Below are 19,432 nucleotides of genomic sequence, written 5' to 3'. Positions count from 1 at the left end.
TGTGTATTTTTTTAAAAACTCTTCAATTCAGAACAGCTAGGGCTCTACCAAAACACATCCGTGTTTCAAGTATCATTTCTCGCTCGAAGAGAATTACCACAAGGCACAATACACAGAGTCCACTTCAACTAACACTGGCCACAAATTGAATCTGTCTTCACCCGGGCTTTTTTTGTTTAATCTTGCCACCGCTATGACGTCTTTTAATACTCGATTCGTAATTAAGCGTAACACCCCGAGGTCCCAGTAGTTTTCTTGCTTAGGACGCGAGGAATCTAGTTTCCTTCCACCGGCAGAGACCGAATATCTGGAGCATAAACCCGTCCTGCTTATCACAAAAGTTCCCAACAAAAACTGTTGGTGAAGCCAAGGCCTGGAAACAGATAATGGCTCCTAATTAATAGAAAGTTATAAATAGAGCTCGTGTGGACGGATTATGTTCTTGTACGACACTTAGATAATGAGCCAGTTTAAAGTTTCATTATAAACGAAATTTCAATGTTATACTAGACGATGATATTTGAGATGATACACAAAATGTTTCCCTGTGGGTATATTTAATCGTTTTTATTTTTCAACCCGCGGTTCATTTCCGAACTTATTTATTGATGATAACTAAATACCGTGAATTTCTACCTGTTGCCACGGTAACCTGGACGGCACAAACACTCTCCAGTCATGTGATCGCAGGTGCCACCATGCTGGCATCTTTGGCACTTCATCTTGCATCTTTCACCGTAAGTTCCCTCCGTACACGGAACGCGACAATCTGGTCCCTTCCAGCCTGGCTTACAGATGCAGCCTTGAATATGATGGCATGTCCCTCTGTGTCCACATCCGCAAGACTTGAGGCAGTTCTCACCATAACGTCCGTTGGTGCATGTGTGGTTACATCGAGGTCCCCTCCATCCACTCGTACACACACAACCATCCACGTGGTGGCAGGTGGCACCGTTTTCACACTGACAGGTGTTTTGACAACCGGGTCCGTACCGCCCTTCCGCACAGGGGCTTCCACAATACCTTCCCTCCCACCCAGGCGTGCAGACACATCCCAAGATGGGATCACACACCCCGTGCGTCTCACACTGGCATTCCACAGAGCAGCCAGCCCCAAAGAACCCCAGCGGACAGGTCTCGTTACAATAGCGTCCTTGCCATCCAGGTGAACACATACAACCAAACTCTGCGTGACAATGCCCTCCGTTTAGACACAGGCATTCCTCCAGGCAGTCTATCCCGTAGAACCCATCGACGCAGCGGTGCTCACACGATTCTCCCGTCCACCCTGATCGGCAAACGCAGCCTGTAACTGGATCACACTCACCGCCATGTTGACACTGACATACTCTACCACACTGTGCTCCATATGTTCCAGCCTGACACGGAACCAAACACATTTCACCCTGCCATCCTGCCGCACAGATACACCCTTCGATAGGATCGCAAGCTCCACTATTCCCACACTCGCATCTCCTGCTGCAGTTTTTACCATAGAACCCATCTGAGCAAGGCTGATTACACGTCCCACCTGTCCATCCTTCTAGACAGCCACACACTCCCGTACCAGCATCGCACGATGCATTATTTGCACACTGACATTGTTGACTACATCCGACGCCGTACTGTCCATCCGGGCACTGGTCCTGGCACACTTCCCCTACCCAACCAGCCTGGCATACGCACGAACCCGATGTTGTATTACAAGTGCCACTGTTTTCACACTGACACTTTTGGGAGCAGTTCGTCCCAAAGAAGCCTTCAGGACAGGGCTGGTTACACTGTTCTCCCAACCAACCTGCAGGACATAAGCAAGCACCCGTGACTGGGTCGCATAAGGCACCATTGAGACACAAACAGACTTTCTCACATGCATCCCCATAGAAGCCTGGTCGACACTCCTCATCACAGACTTCACCCATCCATCCAGGCCTACACTGACAATGACCGCTAACATGGTCGCACAACGCTCCGTTCTTACATTGACACACAGACGAGCAGTTTTCACCAAAGGTTTCATCAGGACATGGATCAGAGCAGAAGGGGCCTGTCCAACCAGATGTACATGAACATGAACCATCGCTTTTGTCACAGGTAGCCCCGTTTTCACACAGACACTTATCCTGGCACTGAATCCCATGGTATCCATCTTGACATGTATCTTGGCATTCATCCCCAACCCATCCAGGAGGACAAGTACAAGAACCATTAGTAGCATCACAGAGACCTCCATTTCGACATCGGCAGACATTTCTACAATGTGGGCCGTAAAAGCCCTGCTTGCATTTGTTCTGGCAAAATTTACCTGACCAGCCAGGCTGGCAAATACAAGCACCTGTTTCACCATGGCAGCTTGCACCATGCAAACACGGACATCTCTGTGAGCAGGCGTGCCCGTACGTCCCATTCGGACACGGAATATTGCAGAAATCACCCCACCACCCTGGACCGCATAGACACGCCCCTGTTACGTGATGACACGCAGCGTTGCTGGCACATTCGCATCTCGACGAGCAATCTTGACCGTAGAAGTCGGCTGGACAGGACTTGTTGCACATTTCTCCGAACCATCCTGCAGTGCAAGTGCAATATCCATCAATGTGATTGCAAGCGGCGCCATTCTCACAATAGCAGGCGTGTTTACACTGGGATCCGTAGGTTCCCTCGTCACATTGCTGATCACAAACCACACCCTTCCAACCCAAGGTGCACGTGCAACCACCTGTCTGCCGGTCACACATCCCTCCATTCTGACAGAGACATTCCCGCATACAATCCACACCATGCGAACCTCTGGGACATGCCGTCTCACATTTTGATCCCGTCCAGCCGGGAGCACATAGGCACGTCCCACTGACAGCATCACACCTAGCTCCATTCAAACATTCGCATCTGGAAGTACAACCAGGTCCATAGAGTCCCTCATTGCATATATACTGACACAACTCTCCTTCCCAACCTGGCTGACAGGTGCAACTCCCAGTCACGTGGTCGCAATCGGCACCATTTTGGCACGTGCAAACCTCTATGCATTCACGTCCATAGAACCCCGCTCTGCAAACTTCCCCACACGATAGTCCTTCCCATCCCGGAGCACACGAGCATGAACCGTCAACAGGGTTGCATGTACCGCCATAAAGACACCTGCACGTCATCTGGCAATTAACGCCATAGGACCCCTCAGTACACTTGTCCCTGCAGGTGGCTCCAGTCCAACCTGCTGGGCACGTACACGTCCCATCAACTGGGCTACACGTTCCTCCGTTTTCACACAGGCATTGTATCAGACAGCTCGGGCCAAAGAGACCCGAGAGACACGAAGCATTACAATACATCCCCTGCCAACCTGGCGTACACCTACAAGCCCCTGTCAGCGGGTCGCACGTTCCTCCATTCTCGCACAGACATAGTTGAGAACACCCAGACCCATAGAAGCCCTCACTACACGGCGTGTCACAGCTCCTACCAGTCCAACCACGGCCACAGAAGCACGCACCACTCACATGGTCACACGTGGAATTGTTCTGACAATCACAAGTCCCCTGACAACCATCCCCATACGTTTCATTTGAACACGGAACATCACAGCGCTCTCCCATCCAACCGGGGGCACAAGTGCACTTCCCATTGATATGATGACACATGGCACCATTCCGACACTGACACAGTCTCTTACAGCCACTTCCATACCGACCACCGGAGCATCTGACCTCACATCTCATACCAATCCATCCAGGTCTGCAGTAGCAGTTACCTTCTGAAGGACTACATCCTTCATCGTGTGCACAGCCACATTGATGCTTGCAATCCTGGCCATAGTAGCCCCATGGACAAAGCTCTGCGCATTTCACTCCTTGCCATCCAGGAGGGCACGTACAAGTTCCATTGACTGAATTGCAAGTCCCTCTCTCGCACCGACACTTCTCCAAGCAGTCCTGTCCATATGAACCCTCCACGCATCGTGTCTGGCATAGGTTACCAGTCCATCCGAGCTGACACGAACACATGCCGTCGGTACTGTTGCAAGTCCCGCCATTGTTGCAAGCACATCTATGAGGACAAAACATTAACGTGATTATTAATATTAGAAATGTAACAAAACATATAGTAAGGAACTTCTGGAAATTGCATTAAGGCATGGGTCCACCTTTTGCATTTGTTTTTAATTAATGAAACTCGGTCCAGGTAGCGTGTCGTTTTTCTGGTTTGAATTTCTATCTATATTATTTGCTCATGTAAATAGCAACAGCGCCCTCGTGTGAGGCCTTCGTTTGAGTAATGTATGACCATGAATCAGAGGAATTGCGTAAACTTGAATTTGGTACACGGACAAAAAACAAATCCACAGTCACTACTCACAAATCTCCCGTAAGGCCATGAGGGACGCCATATTGTTTTCGTCGACTCAGACCAGGAAATTCTCTAATCAATTTTTCCGACTGGCGTTTGGTCTGTCCTTAGAGTATAGTGGAAGCTCTCTTGAACACATCTCAAATCAAGAGATGGACGGAATGCCTAGAATAGCCAACCCGCTATTCTGGGACCAAGAAACAGGAAGTCTGATAATAGTTGCTCAGGTTTGAACTTGCTTACTTAAGTGGGAAACAATTTCGGATTTCGGTCATCGCTTTTTGAGAAGATTCAACCGCAAGAATGCGTCATTCTTAAGACATTCAGAAACGTCTTTAACGTCGACTTGTGCCAACTGTACCATGCACAAAAAATAATTTCAACCATAAAGAGGTTTAACCATAAAACACAACTCTGCATCACACAACTGGACAACTGACAACATAAATTCAATATTTCCGATCCCTAATTCCGGCCACTGGCTTTCTTCACACGTAAGTCTACTCGTGCATACAGAATTTCCCTACATGCTGCTCGAACAGTTCTTTAAATTAGACCAAATTAATATGATTAGTTAAGCTATTCTGACGGAGGGAAACTTCATTGTTTGGTTTAAAAAAATATGGTATGTCTAGATATAGACAATTGCGCTGGTAAGTGTGATGTTTATACATGCTTTGGTTTCGAAAGATATATTTTTTTCATTGGGTAATACTGATAAAGCCTCCAATGGGCTTTAATTATATGAATGAATCATTTAAAGCGCCACCTCGATTCTAAAGAGGAAATCGTGAGTTAAAGATTCAATCGCATTACTGGAGACGTTGATTTACTTGTTGAATAAAACATAGAACTTGGAAATGATTCATGATGCGATACAAACGTATACAATCCAGATGACTGCAGTCGTAGGGATTTACTTTAAACATTTTGAAGAACCTCTGGTTGCATTAAGATGGCCGTTAAAGTACCAGCCAATTTTTTTCAAGGCAAAATGCCACAATGGAATATATTAAAATTTCATTGAAGGATTGAAATTCAGCTTCCTAACACTGGCTCATTTGAAAATTGTTACATGAAAACGCAATAAAATGTCACAGGATTTGACACGCGCAAAAACTATTGAATAGACCTAAGACCTAATGACGTCATATTTTGTTTGCACGCTTTCATATAACAGCGTAATGTCATTAGGTCTATTGTTGAACATGAATTTTCTGTTGATGTATTAATTACCGTTCTTGACATCTAGGTCCGTGAAAGCCCTCAGGACATCGATCTGCGCATGTGTGACCTGTGAACCCAGGAGGGCACGTGCATGTCCCCTTGAAGCGGTCACAGAGGGCGCCATTTTGACAAGGACATGGCCGACTGCAGTTGAGTCCGTACCGCGTTGCATCACATGGCTGAGTACAGTCTTGTCCTGTCCAGCCTCGTGGACATCGACAACTACCGTCTTCTTTGTTACATTTGCCGCCATTTTGACAGCGACAAAGCTGGCGGCAGTCTAGACCCCATGTGCGCTTTGTACACGCTGCAAGACAAATAACAAGACATTATTAAAATTAGTACCATGAAATTTGGTTTAAATCAGGCATGTTGAGGCAAAGATAGGAAAAAGGGATGATCATGTCTGACAATTCACTTATTAGGTATATCATCACTTGCTATGCATCAAGCAAAGTGAACGAAAATTTACACACATGTACACTGAAAACAATGTCAAGACAGATTATACTGTGTTCATAAGTACCAACATGTTCATAGGTAGCAAACATATATAGAAAGTTAAGCAAGACATTTTCATATACGTTGGAAGATATATTTGTCCAAAACCACAAAGTTAGTCATCCGTACGATGACGTTAGGATGTAGTGACGTCATGGCGGTGCTGAAGTCTCAGAGATCAAGAATTCACTCTGCCCAAAAAAACTATTTCAACTGTATATCGTGCTTGGTAGAGTTCTTGTCAAATCGCCGCAGTGTAGGCCTGTAACTGTCATAGTTACTCAATTCTGTCATCATGTATCGTTTGAGGCAAAAACAAACTGTCAACCCTTGTTTAGCTCCTTAAAGAAATCTCGTCTTGATTAACTGTGACTTTCAATTGCCTGAACTGTGCAATCTTAGCGATGACCGTGGCTCAGCTCACAAGTACAGACGGACAGTCCTTGGCTTTTGACATGTGAAGTACTCTGCACTTTCTTGACCATGAGCTAAGAGAATGCCGAGTCATATTCCTACACCAACTCGAGGTAAAAAGGACGAGTTTGCGGTTGCTCAATGTGACCCGGCATTTCTTTTCTAAACCACCCTGTCTAAACCTCGTGTCTTACCTAACGAGAGATATTGGATGGAATAAATCTATGTATATGTCACAGGCAGACTGTCAAAGTCCCTGTTTGTCAGTAAAACTAAACACCAATGAAACTGTCTTATCCAAATAAAAAATAACGCGCCAAAAAATAGCGCCATCAGCCGCCGTATAGGTCAGCCACAAAATAGTCTCTATAAAGGGTACAGACCTGCAAATAGGCCCAGAATTTCCTATGCTTGCCAAATCACGATTTGTGTGCCCTCAATTTCTTTGCTATTAGAGCATTTTATGAACCATGAACTTGAAGGTTTGTAAAAAAAGATGGGTGGAAACCGTGCATATATAGGAGTGCGAGCTCATATTTCTGTGAAATTCGGATGAAATCGGGCCCTTAAATTGCTCTATTTTGAAATGGCGTGCAAGCATCATTTTTCAAAATGGCGATGGGCCATAGGACTTCTTTAGTGATCATTTTTAGATGGAATTTTCCCCCAAAAGTCATGGATTACCACCCGAAAATTGAACAGAAAATGACAGATGATGAAATAAGCTTTAATTTGATGGGTACCTCAAACTGCTTGAAGAGATATCAGTATTTTTAATAATTTTTGGAAGTATGCGTAACTATCATTGAGGTCTATGGGAGTCGATTTACGGGGCGAGTCAAAAAGAAAATGTGCGAGTTAGAAAAAAAATATTGCATAAGATGTGCATAATTTCTGACAGCATGGATCAAATTCCTTTTTTTTTTAGTTGAGTGGAAGAACATGCTTGTTTGAGATATACATTCAAATTTGATTACTTTTTAAGAAAAAGAATCATTAATTCGTAAGAAAATAGGGTCAAAGCGAGCATTCATGCTTAGAATCTTCCAAATTTGATGACTTAAATGAATCATAATGCCGGTTCGTGACTGTGCAAATATTGGACCTCAGATACAGAACACTGCCCGCGTATCTTCGGAAGAGTTATAACAGAGGCCGTGCGAGTACGAAGATAAATCTCCACCTGATTAGTACGAAATAGGAAAATCAGTTTGGATTAAGAGCACCATCTTATCTTATACCGCTGCTGTTAACCGGTAGTATGTGAATGTTTGTTATCCATGGATTAAGTGGTAAATCCCACAGATTTCTCGGATCCGATACTATAATCCTACTCGGCACTCGCCATGAATTTGCGATTTTTAAAGGCCCCTTTTGATGAATTACAACCGACTTACACCCGCGGATTAATACAAATCCTCACGTCACTTTGGGTATCGTTAACTTTAGCCGAGACACGACGCGCGCTATGCGCGAGCAATTAGTGCGTAACGCTTGACCTCAAAAGATAAGTTGGGGGCTCTGTCTGCGCCTGTTGGCTTCCCTAAGCTGCCTGCCTTCTTGAAATAGTTCGAGAGAAGACGATGACCTCTCAGTGAAGAGAAGACTATCAAGTTTAAGATGCAATTAAACCATCTCCTTCAAAAGAAGGCATTCGTGCATTATCATGAAGTCACAGTTAGGGTGGTTTTTTTTTAAAAAGATTTAAAGGTATGCATGGTGAAAATAGCAATAAGATAAGGTTTACGGTAGCACCCTGTGACAAATCTCTTTTGTGAGTTTGCGAGGTTCGTCAGGAGACTGCAGGAATTTCAACGGAGAAGGCCGGGCTGTTATTTATTGTGACTGGAAGCAGTGTAGCGTGTCAAGGATGCAACAGTGGAGTGCCTAGTTTGTGTATAGAGGATCCGTGGTTTGAGTAGGGGATGCTGGGTGATCTGTGAGGCATGTCAGTGTGGAGACCACACTTGGGGAAACTAAATACGCAAAAATCATTCATAATACATCAGAAGAAAACTCTCGTGTCAAAATTCAGTCTCCTGGCGACGGGCAGGGTATACTGTCTGAAACGTTGAGTTGCCCGCCGTTCTTTTCAGAACCTCACCAAACTCACAAAAGAGTGAAATTCATTCAATCGAATGGATCGAGTTTTCACTGGCGAGTTTCCACTGGAGTTTTTTTCCAGAGTATTTCAAGTTAAAATCAGAGTGACTTTCACTCTAAATCGTCAGTGTCACTCTTCATAATTAGAGTACTAAACTGGATAAGCGGTCACCAACGCCTTTTCAACGGGTGGTGGGGCGACGGCAAAGGTTAACAAAAATCTAATCAAACCTGGGAGCGGAGCAACCAGCACCCTTAAATCATCTGTTCCCCTAAAAAATCAAACAGGGAAATACAAACGAGGAATAAAACAGTTTGTTCTGTGAAATGTGTGACCGCATGTATCACTCCACACCCAACGGGGAAAACTCTTACGCAAGAAACTTTCTACCAATCACAATACATCAGGAGAAAATTCTCTTGTCGAAATGAAATTATTATCTGGTGATTCCATTTTTTTGTACGTAGGTCCGACCATTTTTTTTCAGAGTCCGTAATTGAAGACGGCCTCGGCTCACAAACTGAATATCATTTTACATCAAAACAGAAGATACAGGAATGACAAGCACACCTGATATCGCTCATACACACACAATGATGCACTGTTGGTCATCCTTGACGTCAGAGTCAAGATGTTTGGAAGAAGCGACCTTTACTCTGATAATGAGCCTTCCCATTGCACAGCATCTGCCAAAACTATTCCGTTACCAACGACGGCGTAATGACAGACAGGTGGCATACGAAATCGAGGGAGGCCAGTCCAAATGTCACGGATGTTTTTAATTTGCTCACCAATATACAGGATTAGACGAAATGGGATTTATTATATTCATCGTTTATAGATTGTGCGTACGAAGGTGACTAACACGTTGGAACTCATTACCTGAAATTAAGCTTCCGGCATTGGAAAAGAAAAACAGCGGTAACTGATAAGTTGCCATGGTCAGAATATCCTACGCTGAGGCACATTTGTTTACACATTGTGGTTACTGTGAAATGCTTTCAAATAAATAACCTACACTTTTGCTAAAAACAGTAAACCTTCCTATACGATGTCCCTTAAACTAGCCAGAGCAAAGCAGATGATTCAAACGTTAAAGTCACTTTCCATGAGAGAAAGGACGATAACGAGACACAGCCCACGGAAGTTTGGTGAAATTCTATTCTCCAAATACAACGCTTATATCCTCATTTAACAGGTCCGTGCTAACAGAGCGCCCGCTAACGTCTGCACAGATCGAACAACGAGCACCGGAGGAGTGCCAATAAACTAGACCCTGACCAGTCTCCTGTCGGACCAGAACAGGGAGGGAGACGTTTTATTATTATGAGCAGGAAGCTTGCATATCACATCCACCTCCGGGAGGTCATTAGACTGGCTCCCGTGATGCCAAAGGCCCGCCCTAATCCAGACAACTTCCCGCCTCTCTTGTGCTTTAAGGAAGCATCTTGAAAGATGCATTTGAAAGCTGCGCTGATTTCTTCCTCGACCCTGAAAGTGAAAGAAGGTGGCATGCCCTCGGAATATAGGCTAAATCCTGCCCATTGTGTACGCCAACGCCAGATGCACGAAATGATTTCCAGTAATACTAGCCATTCTGAAAATCGGAATCATTGATTGAATTTAATTTTGTGTTCTCTTGGACTTGCTTTACCTTGTCTTGTTGAAGTACCAACAGTCCGCAAATTTGACAATTCTCAGTTCTTTTGGTTAATTGTTTCATTGTATTTCGACCTCAGCGCGTAACATTTCATTAATCTGGATTCACCATGCATCTTTAGCGCCAAGACCTTGCTAGTATCTTACAATGTAAAACATTTTGTTGAGTACATTGAGGGCGTTCTTCATTCCTGACCATCGCTGATGCATAGTTTTTCCAACGATCAGTGACGTATAAAGAAAATGAATTTAAAGGCAACATTATACATGGACAGTTCTGCAAAAAGTATAACAGATAAAATCCAAAGTGTCTGGTTCCATTTGACTTGTGCAATGCATTTCCAATTAATATGTCTGCCTTAATTCACAGGGTTTTATGCTCACACATGGTATAGAGTTTAGGGTTTAGGGCATCACTTTACAAATCTTTCAACAGGACTTATTGTGATTGGTTCCAACATCAGTTTGGGAGAAAACATTTGCCGAACGCATTAAACTGCGTCTCACAATAATTCTGTAAGCTGGCAGATCTAGGTTGTCATTTGTGAATCGAACTGAAGTTGGAAGGTCCGTTCAGGAATCAAGTAATCACACGTGGCTTCATTTACGTTTCATCTGGAAAAGTATCGAGATACTTGACACGGTTAAACATGGGAACTTAAAAAAAAATATGGGTCATTTTGTGAAGCTAAAGCAACTGAAATCAGTTTTAGGCACGTGACTTTCTTGTCCGTCTTCCCAAACAGCAACTTTTAATACATGTAGCGATACAATAAGTCGATAGAAAGTTAGAAACATTTCCCGTGAGTGCCTCATTCTAATGTCAGTTTTTCTAAGAGAGATTATTTAGGTCTCAAATGCACCTTTGGGGAAGCGAGCTCGAAAAGCATGTAGAACAAAGACAGTGTTCGAGAGTCGGACAATATGTTGTATTGTCACCGAAATAAATAACAGTATGACGCTGGATCGAAAAAAATATGATTAACCCTGTGACTTTATTTATCGTAAATATAAAAAAATGTACTCGTCAAAGCTGAGCAATGATTGTCTCAATCGCGTCTGATTAATGTTTGCCGACCCGGAATCGGAACAGTCATTAAGCCATTATCCCTATGTCAATATTTGGGGTAAAAAAATCATTTTTCGAATATTTTTGAAGATGATACTATTACCCCGGGGTAGTTATTGACATGGACACCGATCTAGGGTTCTACTCTGCCGATGACTGGCGTGCTGTAGCCTGTAAGTGGGTATTGTAGATTTGGGGTTGGGGGTAGCAGTAGGGAAATAGTTGGTCCGGCGTATTGCTATAGGGGATTGTTCAAGGAAGCTTTGGATCACAGGTGAAGAGAGATGCTGACCTTCTAAGAATCCCTCTAGACATATTGCAAGGAGGAGGAAGGGGGTGAGGACTGAAGGGACGATGCAGACTCGGGTAGATCAACAAGAAGGTGATATTAGTAAGGATATTAAGATTGATGCAGGGGATTAATGAATACACGGGAACAACTTGAGTTTTGGGATGCAAAAGCTGAGAGTATCTTAATTTGTGTATCCCCTCACCCCCAAAATACTTTATAATCAGTATTCGATGGGTGCAAAGGATAAGTGGGGATGCTGGAGATTTATTCAAACTTAATTTGTTCATCCCATGCCCCCCCCCTTCAAAAAAGAGACAGAATCCTTTGAACGATTTACTTTTTTGTATGTCAACCCAGTGCTGCATCGGGGGGGGGGGGCTCTCAAATATCACCCCCCCCCCCTTTCCTGAAAGCTTTAAAACCGCCCTGCAGCCCTGTACCGATTTTGTCCTGTTATTGAATGCTGAACTCTAAGTCTAAAGATAGGCAAACAAATCTGTATAATAAAGTCTCACAAAGGAAGTTAACCTAAAAATTAACATGAAAAGATTTACCAAGTAAAAGGTTACAGACGCGATTCCAGATATGGTTCAGGACAGTAACCCCGAAAAAACATCCGTGAAGTAGTGAATTGGAAGACATTTACCTCATGCATGTAGTTATTTCTTAAATGTACCGAAACTTTGGGAGGCAACCCCGGAATTTCCTCATTTATATTTCCAGTGGCTCGTGCAATAACGACAATTTAGTCCTAGCAATTGGCAACCTCGTGGAGCCAACCCTAGCCTAGAATTCACTGAGTGTACTTGAGAAACTAAAGCGTTTGAGAACAGTTTATAAACGCGACGCTACAGAATGTCTGTTATCGTCCGGAGTTTGTAGGGACGGTTTACGTTCCATTTTCACGGTTAGTTTCCCTCCAGCAAAACACACAGCCATCGGGCTGGCAGTGCAGCGAAACGCCGATCATATACGTCTGTCGTCGTGTTCCCGTGGTCCATGGCCGTAGCTCAACGTCACGGCTGAAAATTGCAACTCAATAGACGCTGAAGACCTTACCAGACGCACAGAGACAAACAACACGACGCCAAGCGTTTAGCCTTGATTCGTGCCGACTCCTTGATCTTCGATAATGTCCGATTTCTTAAATATATACATGTATGAGGGCGCACTTATAACAAAACACATTTCGGATACTTTTTTTTCACGACCGGAATTTCATAAAGCGCTCATTATCGGTGCTATGGTTATGTACTAAGGACGAGTGCATGTGGACTTCAGCGAGTACATATCCATCTCTCTATGTTAATTCGATTGATTGGTCTTCCCGAGCTTTCCATTAAAATATTTGAAAAATGTAAACATGCCCATAGACACAACGATGTTATGTTTAAGTTATGTGCAACGTTATGTTCCGCCCCCAGAATCTGTTCCTCTCGTCAGGGAAGTATACACTTGTTTTCATAAGAAAAGCTCTATAAATCGACTTGAAGGTCTTCAATCTACAACGGAACAAAATGCCGGAAGCCACCATAATAAAGGCAGAACTACGTAGGAAGCAGGAACAGGGAAGGCGAATTTAAGTGTGCGTTGATGAGACACTTACAGATAGGTACATGTTCATTAACAAGAACCCGTGAAACCATTCAAGTTACATTTGCTGTGTAACGATTTAAACCTAGAGCAACAAAGTTTAACAAATTTTTTTGCATCGAGGTCCTTGTTTTTTCACCACATGTACTTGTTTACAGCATAAGTGACCAAGATAATTTCCCCAACATCTGTACTATACAACGAGTTTTACGGACCATTAATAATTTAATATATTAACTCCACCTTGATATTGTTAAGCTGATATCGAATCTGCGCCCCATTCGGAGTCAATTATAGGTAGCACGCTATACGATGTCTCTTTGGGCGTAACAATTGACCTCAAGCGGGCAAGTGAGACAAGTAGACAATAGGGAAGGACCCGTCCTCTCTTCCTTTACAGTCATCAGCTCCAAATGATGCATCAGCTCGTCGCTGGAGTGGAGATTGTTTACGGATAATTGAAAACATCTTGCAAAACCTTTTTTTAATACACGGACGTGTGCAGACCTCAAGATGCACTTCGTAAAACAATAATGGCATGCAGCGTTGTGGATATTTTCGACAAGGCTATGAAATGGTACATTCTACCATAGAGTACTATTGGATACAACATAGAATCCAGCGTTAAAGGGCGTATTTCTGAATAATTTCAATTGTACGTGTCAAACTGTAAAACTGTCCAGTCATGTTTGTCAGTGTCACTCGATCTGTCTGGGTAAAGACGGGCACTTAGGTATGACGTCACTCACTGGCAAGACCTAATTACACAATGAATTACAACCTTGTTGCCCAATCAGTTCAGTTTATCAAAAACACTTGTAGCAAATTGTCAAAGTGGCCACACCCACAAGTTCTGACATACGAGACCCAGACAGTCGTGGGATGCATCCAGGGGACACTTAGGGTCAACTCATGGTCTTCCTCCATCCCAAGAGGTCGTGACCTTCCTGAGATGCTCCCAGCCGCTTACAGGTAACAAGTCTTCCAGGATCGCTCTCATCCTGTTATTGTATTTGCAAGATGCTGAAAGATGTAACCCATATTAGTTGTATATACCTTTGCAATATATTGTTGTCTTGTTCATCACCACGCAAACTGGGTACATACAGGTACACGGATCAAGATGAATAGTATTTTTTGGTCACGGATAACTTATTCAGTACACTTTCAGTTTTTTTCGGCTTCATCGTTTTCGAGGGGAAGGGGGGGGGGCACAGAATTAAAGAGTTCCCAAGCAGAGAAGGGCGCAACGTGGACAAACTTCGGTCACACACACAAACAAAAAGCCGTGCTGGCCTTCCAAGCTTTCCGAGTGAGCATATACCGTACTTCACAGCTTTTAGGAGGTAATGCAGAAATTTGGAATCAGACCAAGGTGTTGCGGTGTTTTATGGCCGTAAACAGGGAATTGAGAAAATCTGTGTGAAAGTGCTTATCAGCTAACAAGTCTGTACGGTTCCTTCATAGCTTGTTCCAATCATGATGTAGCTTCCATGCTCCAATCATGCTCCAAGCCTCGGCAACGTACACGAGGTATTTGATCATGTGCTTTGTTAATGTTATGCGCCCATCACAAGTTCACAGCTTAAGATTACTTATGTAAGGTCTTGTTTTTGCGAAGGGTCAGAGGTTAGACCTATAGCTGTATGGTTAGACTTGGTTTCCTGCCTTCCTAGCGTGCTTTGAACCAAGCCTGAATTGATGGCTGAATTGATGGGATAATTCATCATGAGAACTCTCCCACCTGACCTGCTGTGACCTTTTGGTTTATGTTGCAAAATAGAAAGAGTGCGTGGTCTGTGACTAATTAGTCTGCGGAAAGAATTTATTCAGCCGCTTTACCACTCTGGCGTGATTGGAATGAGTAATGGAATTGGAATAGAAATCAGCACAGATTTGCCCGCAACACGTGTGACATTTCGGATTTTACTCGATTAAATGAAAAACGAGAAACGAAATTCTAGAGTCGAATTCCGCTAAAAGGAAAGGCAAAAAGCCTCACTTCCTGTCGGGGACAGATGGAAAGCATCTGAGATTGCATTCATGGAGTTGTAAACAAGCCGAGTTTTGATTAAGAAACCGTCGTCCAAACGGCCACCTACCGAGAACCCAGGTGCTTACTTTGATGTTTTAACCACATGAAGGGGAAAAAGTCCCGAGCAATTTGAAGTTCATTTCCAGAGCTGCATTAAATCGTCGAAGCGATAAACATGACAGGGATAATCCAAACAAGCCACAAGTTGAATTCCAAAGTGGTGACTGTCAATTCACCGGTCACTTCGTATACCACCAGGGGGGCAGAAGGGGCCAGATTCAGGCACATATAATACCCTGTCAAGGTCCGACAGTTGTGTCACACTACAGAAGATAATTGGACGATCTTGTCTTTTGATTGATGCTTCTACCCACCTCTGGCATGTTTGGGATTAGCTAGGGTGATGGAGCATGAAACAGACACTGACATTTCCATTCGGTGGCATTGTTTCATCAGTCCGTGTTGCCCATTATGTCACGGTATAGACATTTTAGTGTAAATATTATTTGGGAAGAGAGTCTCTGTAATGTGAACAAACATAAATAAAACTGCATGAATTAGAGTTGTCCTATCCTAAACCCATGCATTCCAATCCCACAGCCTCCCTCCACCCAAAAAGTTTGCAACACGAGGCCCGTACGCTAAGGGGTTCGGGGGTTCGAACGACCCCCGATCCCCGACACGGTGACAAAGTTCCGCTCAGAAATTAAAAAAAAAAAATTAAAAAGCAAGAACATGTGTTTTTTTGGCTCAAAAAGTGAGGGGAAAGTCGGGGAAAGTGGCCAGGAAATGCCTCAGATTGCACTGGAGCATCTAGATTCCAACATTTTTCGGGCCCTTCAGCGGGCCCCGGACCCCACGCCATATTGGGCTTAGCGCTCCGCGCTCGCGCGTAAAATGTTCCACTTTGGGATTTTAAGACACCCCCCCCCCTCTCCCAGTCTCAGATCAGGGAAGGGGCCTGTACACATGGATTTCAGTTGCAATGCTACTTGATGTTATCGCACCTTTCACAAAAGACCCTTTTTAAAAAGCGTTTATTAGAAGGGTGAATGTCGAAGACTGTTCTTTGTGGGATTATTCCTTCTTTGGGGAGGGTTGTGGGATCTAAGGGAAGCGACTTGGCCAACTTGAGGCACAGAGGTTTCATGATGTCCCTTCAGGAACACTGTAAAATCTTGTCAGTGGATTGGACGGAGCCAGGAGGAGAGGGGGAATTTGGAACGGAAAGGGGGAAGTTGGCTACAAGACAAGGACCTTTCAGTTTATTGTTGGCCAGGGGCTACAGTGTCAAGAGTTCCTTTCAAAACATTTCTTGGTAAAGCCGCAATACGCAGTAAGAACCATCCGTGTAAACTACCCAGGCAACTGGGAAGTCGCAATGTAGAGGAAGCGCCAAGCATAGGTATTATTCACGAGTCGGCCATGTTGAATTGAAAGTGAGGTAAAATCTTCATTTTTGGAACTTGTGAAGAGCAAATACATTACTAAATAATTCAAGTCTGCTTAAATAAATAATTTAAAAGTTGTAATTAAACATCACCTAATGTTTTAAGCCGGATTTAAAAATAAAATGAAAGTAAAATAAGACTGCATTAATAGTCTTGCGCCATCCCATTCAACAATTAACAATTTATGAAATGCATTCAGGGAACACGACAAAAATGGCTACCTTGTGAATAAAGTCCATTTTACCCTGCAGTGTTTTTCAGTTTTAAATGACATACAAGAAAAGTGGGGGATGAAAAAAATCAGCTGAATCGAGGAAGATTTGCATGCCCGAAAACCAGAAACAGTAATGCTTTGTCAGTTTGTACGCTTCACAAAACATTAATTGCCTGACTCTTGTTTCACTATCTTGTATATCGTCACACGAATGATTCAAATGCATTTTTTGGTTAAAATAATAAACAACACGGTTTTCAATTTCTCAGTTTATCATTTGACCTACAGTCATGTCTGTAGTATAGGGACTAAACCAGGTTATGAGTAATACTGCCACGCATTGTGACAAAAAAAGGTACACCACAAAGCCAACACTATACCATCGTATATCAATCCGCAAGGACCACCTTGGTTATGATGAGCTGTCCTCGTACCGCAAGATCAACATTACTGCAAGATCAATGACATATACATCTTCCAACGTGAACTTACAAAAGTGCCCTTGGTCGTTATGGCTCGAAAAAGACTCTGACTTTCACATTGAGCAACCATTTGCCGGTTTGGCTGCATGCCTTTCTTTTTAATTACTTCCTCTTTTTTCCCCGTTTGAGCCAGGGGGAAAAAACCACTCGTCTGGTATGGTATCATTGCAACTATTGTCTCGACGTCATTCAACAGGAAGACTATGGCTGGACAGTTATAGGTTAAGTTATGTGCCACATGACAAGCGCCAGAAATAACAGAGATTATTTATCAAATTTTGAGTGAAACAAAATGAAGAGCCGATCATCCTCTCGATTGGGAAACTAGGCCAGGTGTATGACATGGAGTTGCATACTGCAGTCTACACTCCGTCCGGTGATTTCAAAACTTGACTTGGATCACTCAGTTTCGTCGACTATTAGAAATTTGATTTTCTTTGCAAGAGATTGACGGTAAATTAGAAGGCAACACGTCCATTATGTGTAGGGTCTAGTGACGATAAGGTCATTTGTCATTGAATAAGTATCATAAAGGGAAAGTAAGCCTACCGTTAAAATAGTGTACAACGAAATATTTGACATCAACGATAAATTATTCATAATTATGGAACTCCACCACGGTAAGGTTTGTCATCTATATTTAAAAAAAACTCTCCCTTTGGCTTTCAGGAATCTGAAGCACCGTCTTGTTTCCGACAGAAGCAAGCTCTTTTTACCTGGCTTAAGAAACGACACCTATTCGCCCTAAGGTCGAGAAAAAGAATCGCACAACCCCCGCGGCATTCCTGCGTGCCTGGCTGCAGTGGGATTTGAACCTAGGTCAAAGGTCAAAGTTGTCGAAGGCGTGGAAACGACCACTTTACCAGTTCGGCCAAGACAATTAACGTCTTCCCTTTGTTTGCGCTTGTAAACGACTTTTTAATTGGTATTGTGTGAAAAAAGGCACCCCTGAGAGTCAGACAATTAACATTTGCCATAAATAGCGCTTTCGTCACATAAATCTCTGATAATGAATATGATTGATCTGGACCTCACCTGCACTAAATAAGGACTCCATCGAGTATATTATATCGCGTGGATTGGTTACCCGGCGCCAGTACGTCAATCCGGACGTTAATTAATAACACATTTTCTTTAAAGGAAACCTCCGTTATTTCAACTAGAGTTGTAAAGAGGTCCACGGTTACAACTCTTCACAAGTCAATCATAATTATGATACATCATATCAATCGATCAGAAGTCACCAAGCCTCGACTCAAGTGACATGCTATTCAAATGAACTGTGAGTAGGGCATTCCTTTGCCGTTGTTCACCCTCTGCTATATGTGATCTCTGGTGTGCATGAACGGATTTCCAAGGCATTTTCTCTGATTATACACAAGAGTATAATTAATATGCTCCATCAAGATGAAATGCTCATGTTAAGTAGGTGTTTTTTTTTAATTTAAGGATATCTGCTTGCACAACTTTTTTTGGGAACACCCTGTAAATCCGCTCATTGGTGCACCACTGACCATGCACTGACCAAACCGAACCAAGTCTGTCTTAAGTTAAAACACAGAAAAGGAAACCTCCCTCCAAGCATTCAAACCTTACTCCGAGTGAAGATGTAGTTGTGTCCCTAAAACAACAAACAAGGGAGGCTTGGCACTACTTATTTATGGACTGGGTACTTCAAAATGCCACCGGTGGGATGCCAAGTACTACCATGGATTGCATGGTTCAGATTGTTAATGATTATAAATCATCACAAGATGGCTTTCGGGGGTCACAAGGTCTAAACATGGTTCCCTTCCGAAATCAGGTTATTGAACATTCCGGTGAGGTCGATAAAATGGAGATTCTGGGTAATCTCTCCAGATCGGAAACTGTGAAAATTAAGCAATCTTATGGTCGTCCTTATTAAACTTGGGCAGAACTGGATCAGTACTGTAACGCAGGTTCCCTTGGTGTTGGATGATATACATGTAGCTAGGAATTAAAGTCATATCGGTAAGGAAAAGTATAATGTCTATTTAAAAAACCGGATACAACCTTCTCA

At 43.3% G+C, this 19,432-nt stretch overlaps 1 protein-coding gene across 2 annotated transcripts in view; it reads right to left on the bottom strand.

Annotated features, from left to right (window-relative positions):
* The window catches only part of LOC119745585 (multiple epidermal growth factor-like domains protein 6), a 35,838-nt gene that overhangs the window by 3,015 nt on the left and 13,391 nt on the right, over positions 1 to 19,432 (bottom strand). For both annotated transcript variants that reach the window (XM_038222047.1, XM_038222048.1), the window contains exons 3-4: positions 5,587 to 5,884; positions 637 to 4,050 (exon numbers count right to left, since the gene is read on the bottom strand). In XM_038222047.1, coding sequence (XP_038077975.1) covers positions 637 to 4,050; positions 5,587 to 5,884 — 3,712 coding nt within the window. The remainder of the gene's footprint in view (positions 1 to 636; positions 4,051 to 5,586; positions 5,885 to 19,432) is intronic.

The sequence above is a fragment of the Patiria miniata genome, unplaced genomic scaffold, assembly GCF_015706575.1.
Source record: "Patiria miniata isolate m_02_andy unplaced genomic scaffold, ASM1570657v1 HiC_scaffold_7, whole genome shotgun sequence".
Classification (NCBI taxonomy): Eukaryota; Metazoa; Echinodermata; class Asteroidea; order Valvatida; family Asterinidae; genus Patiria; species Patiria miniata.
Note: the sequence above shows the minus strand (reverse complement) of the source record. Positions and strands in the feature narration are given on the sequence as shown.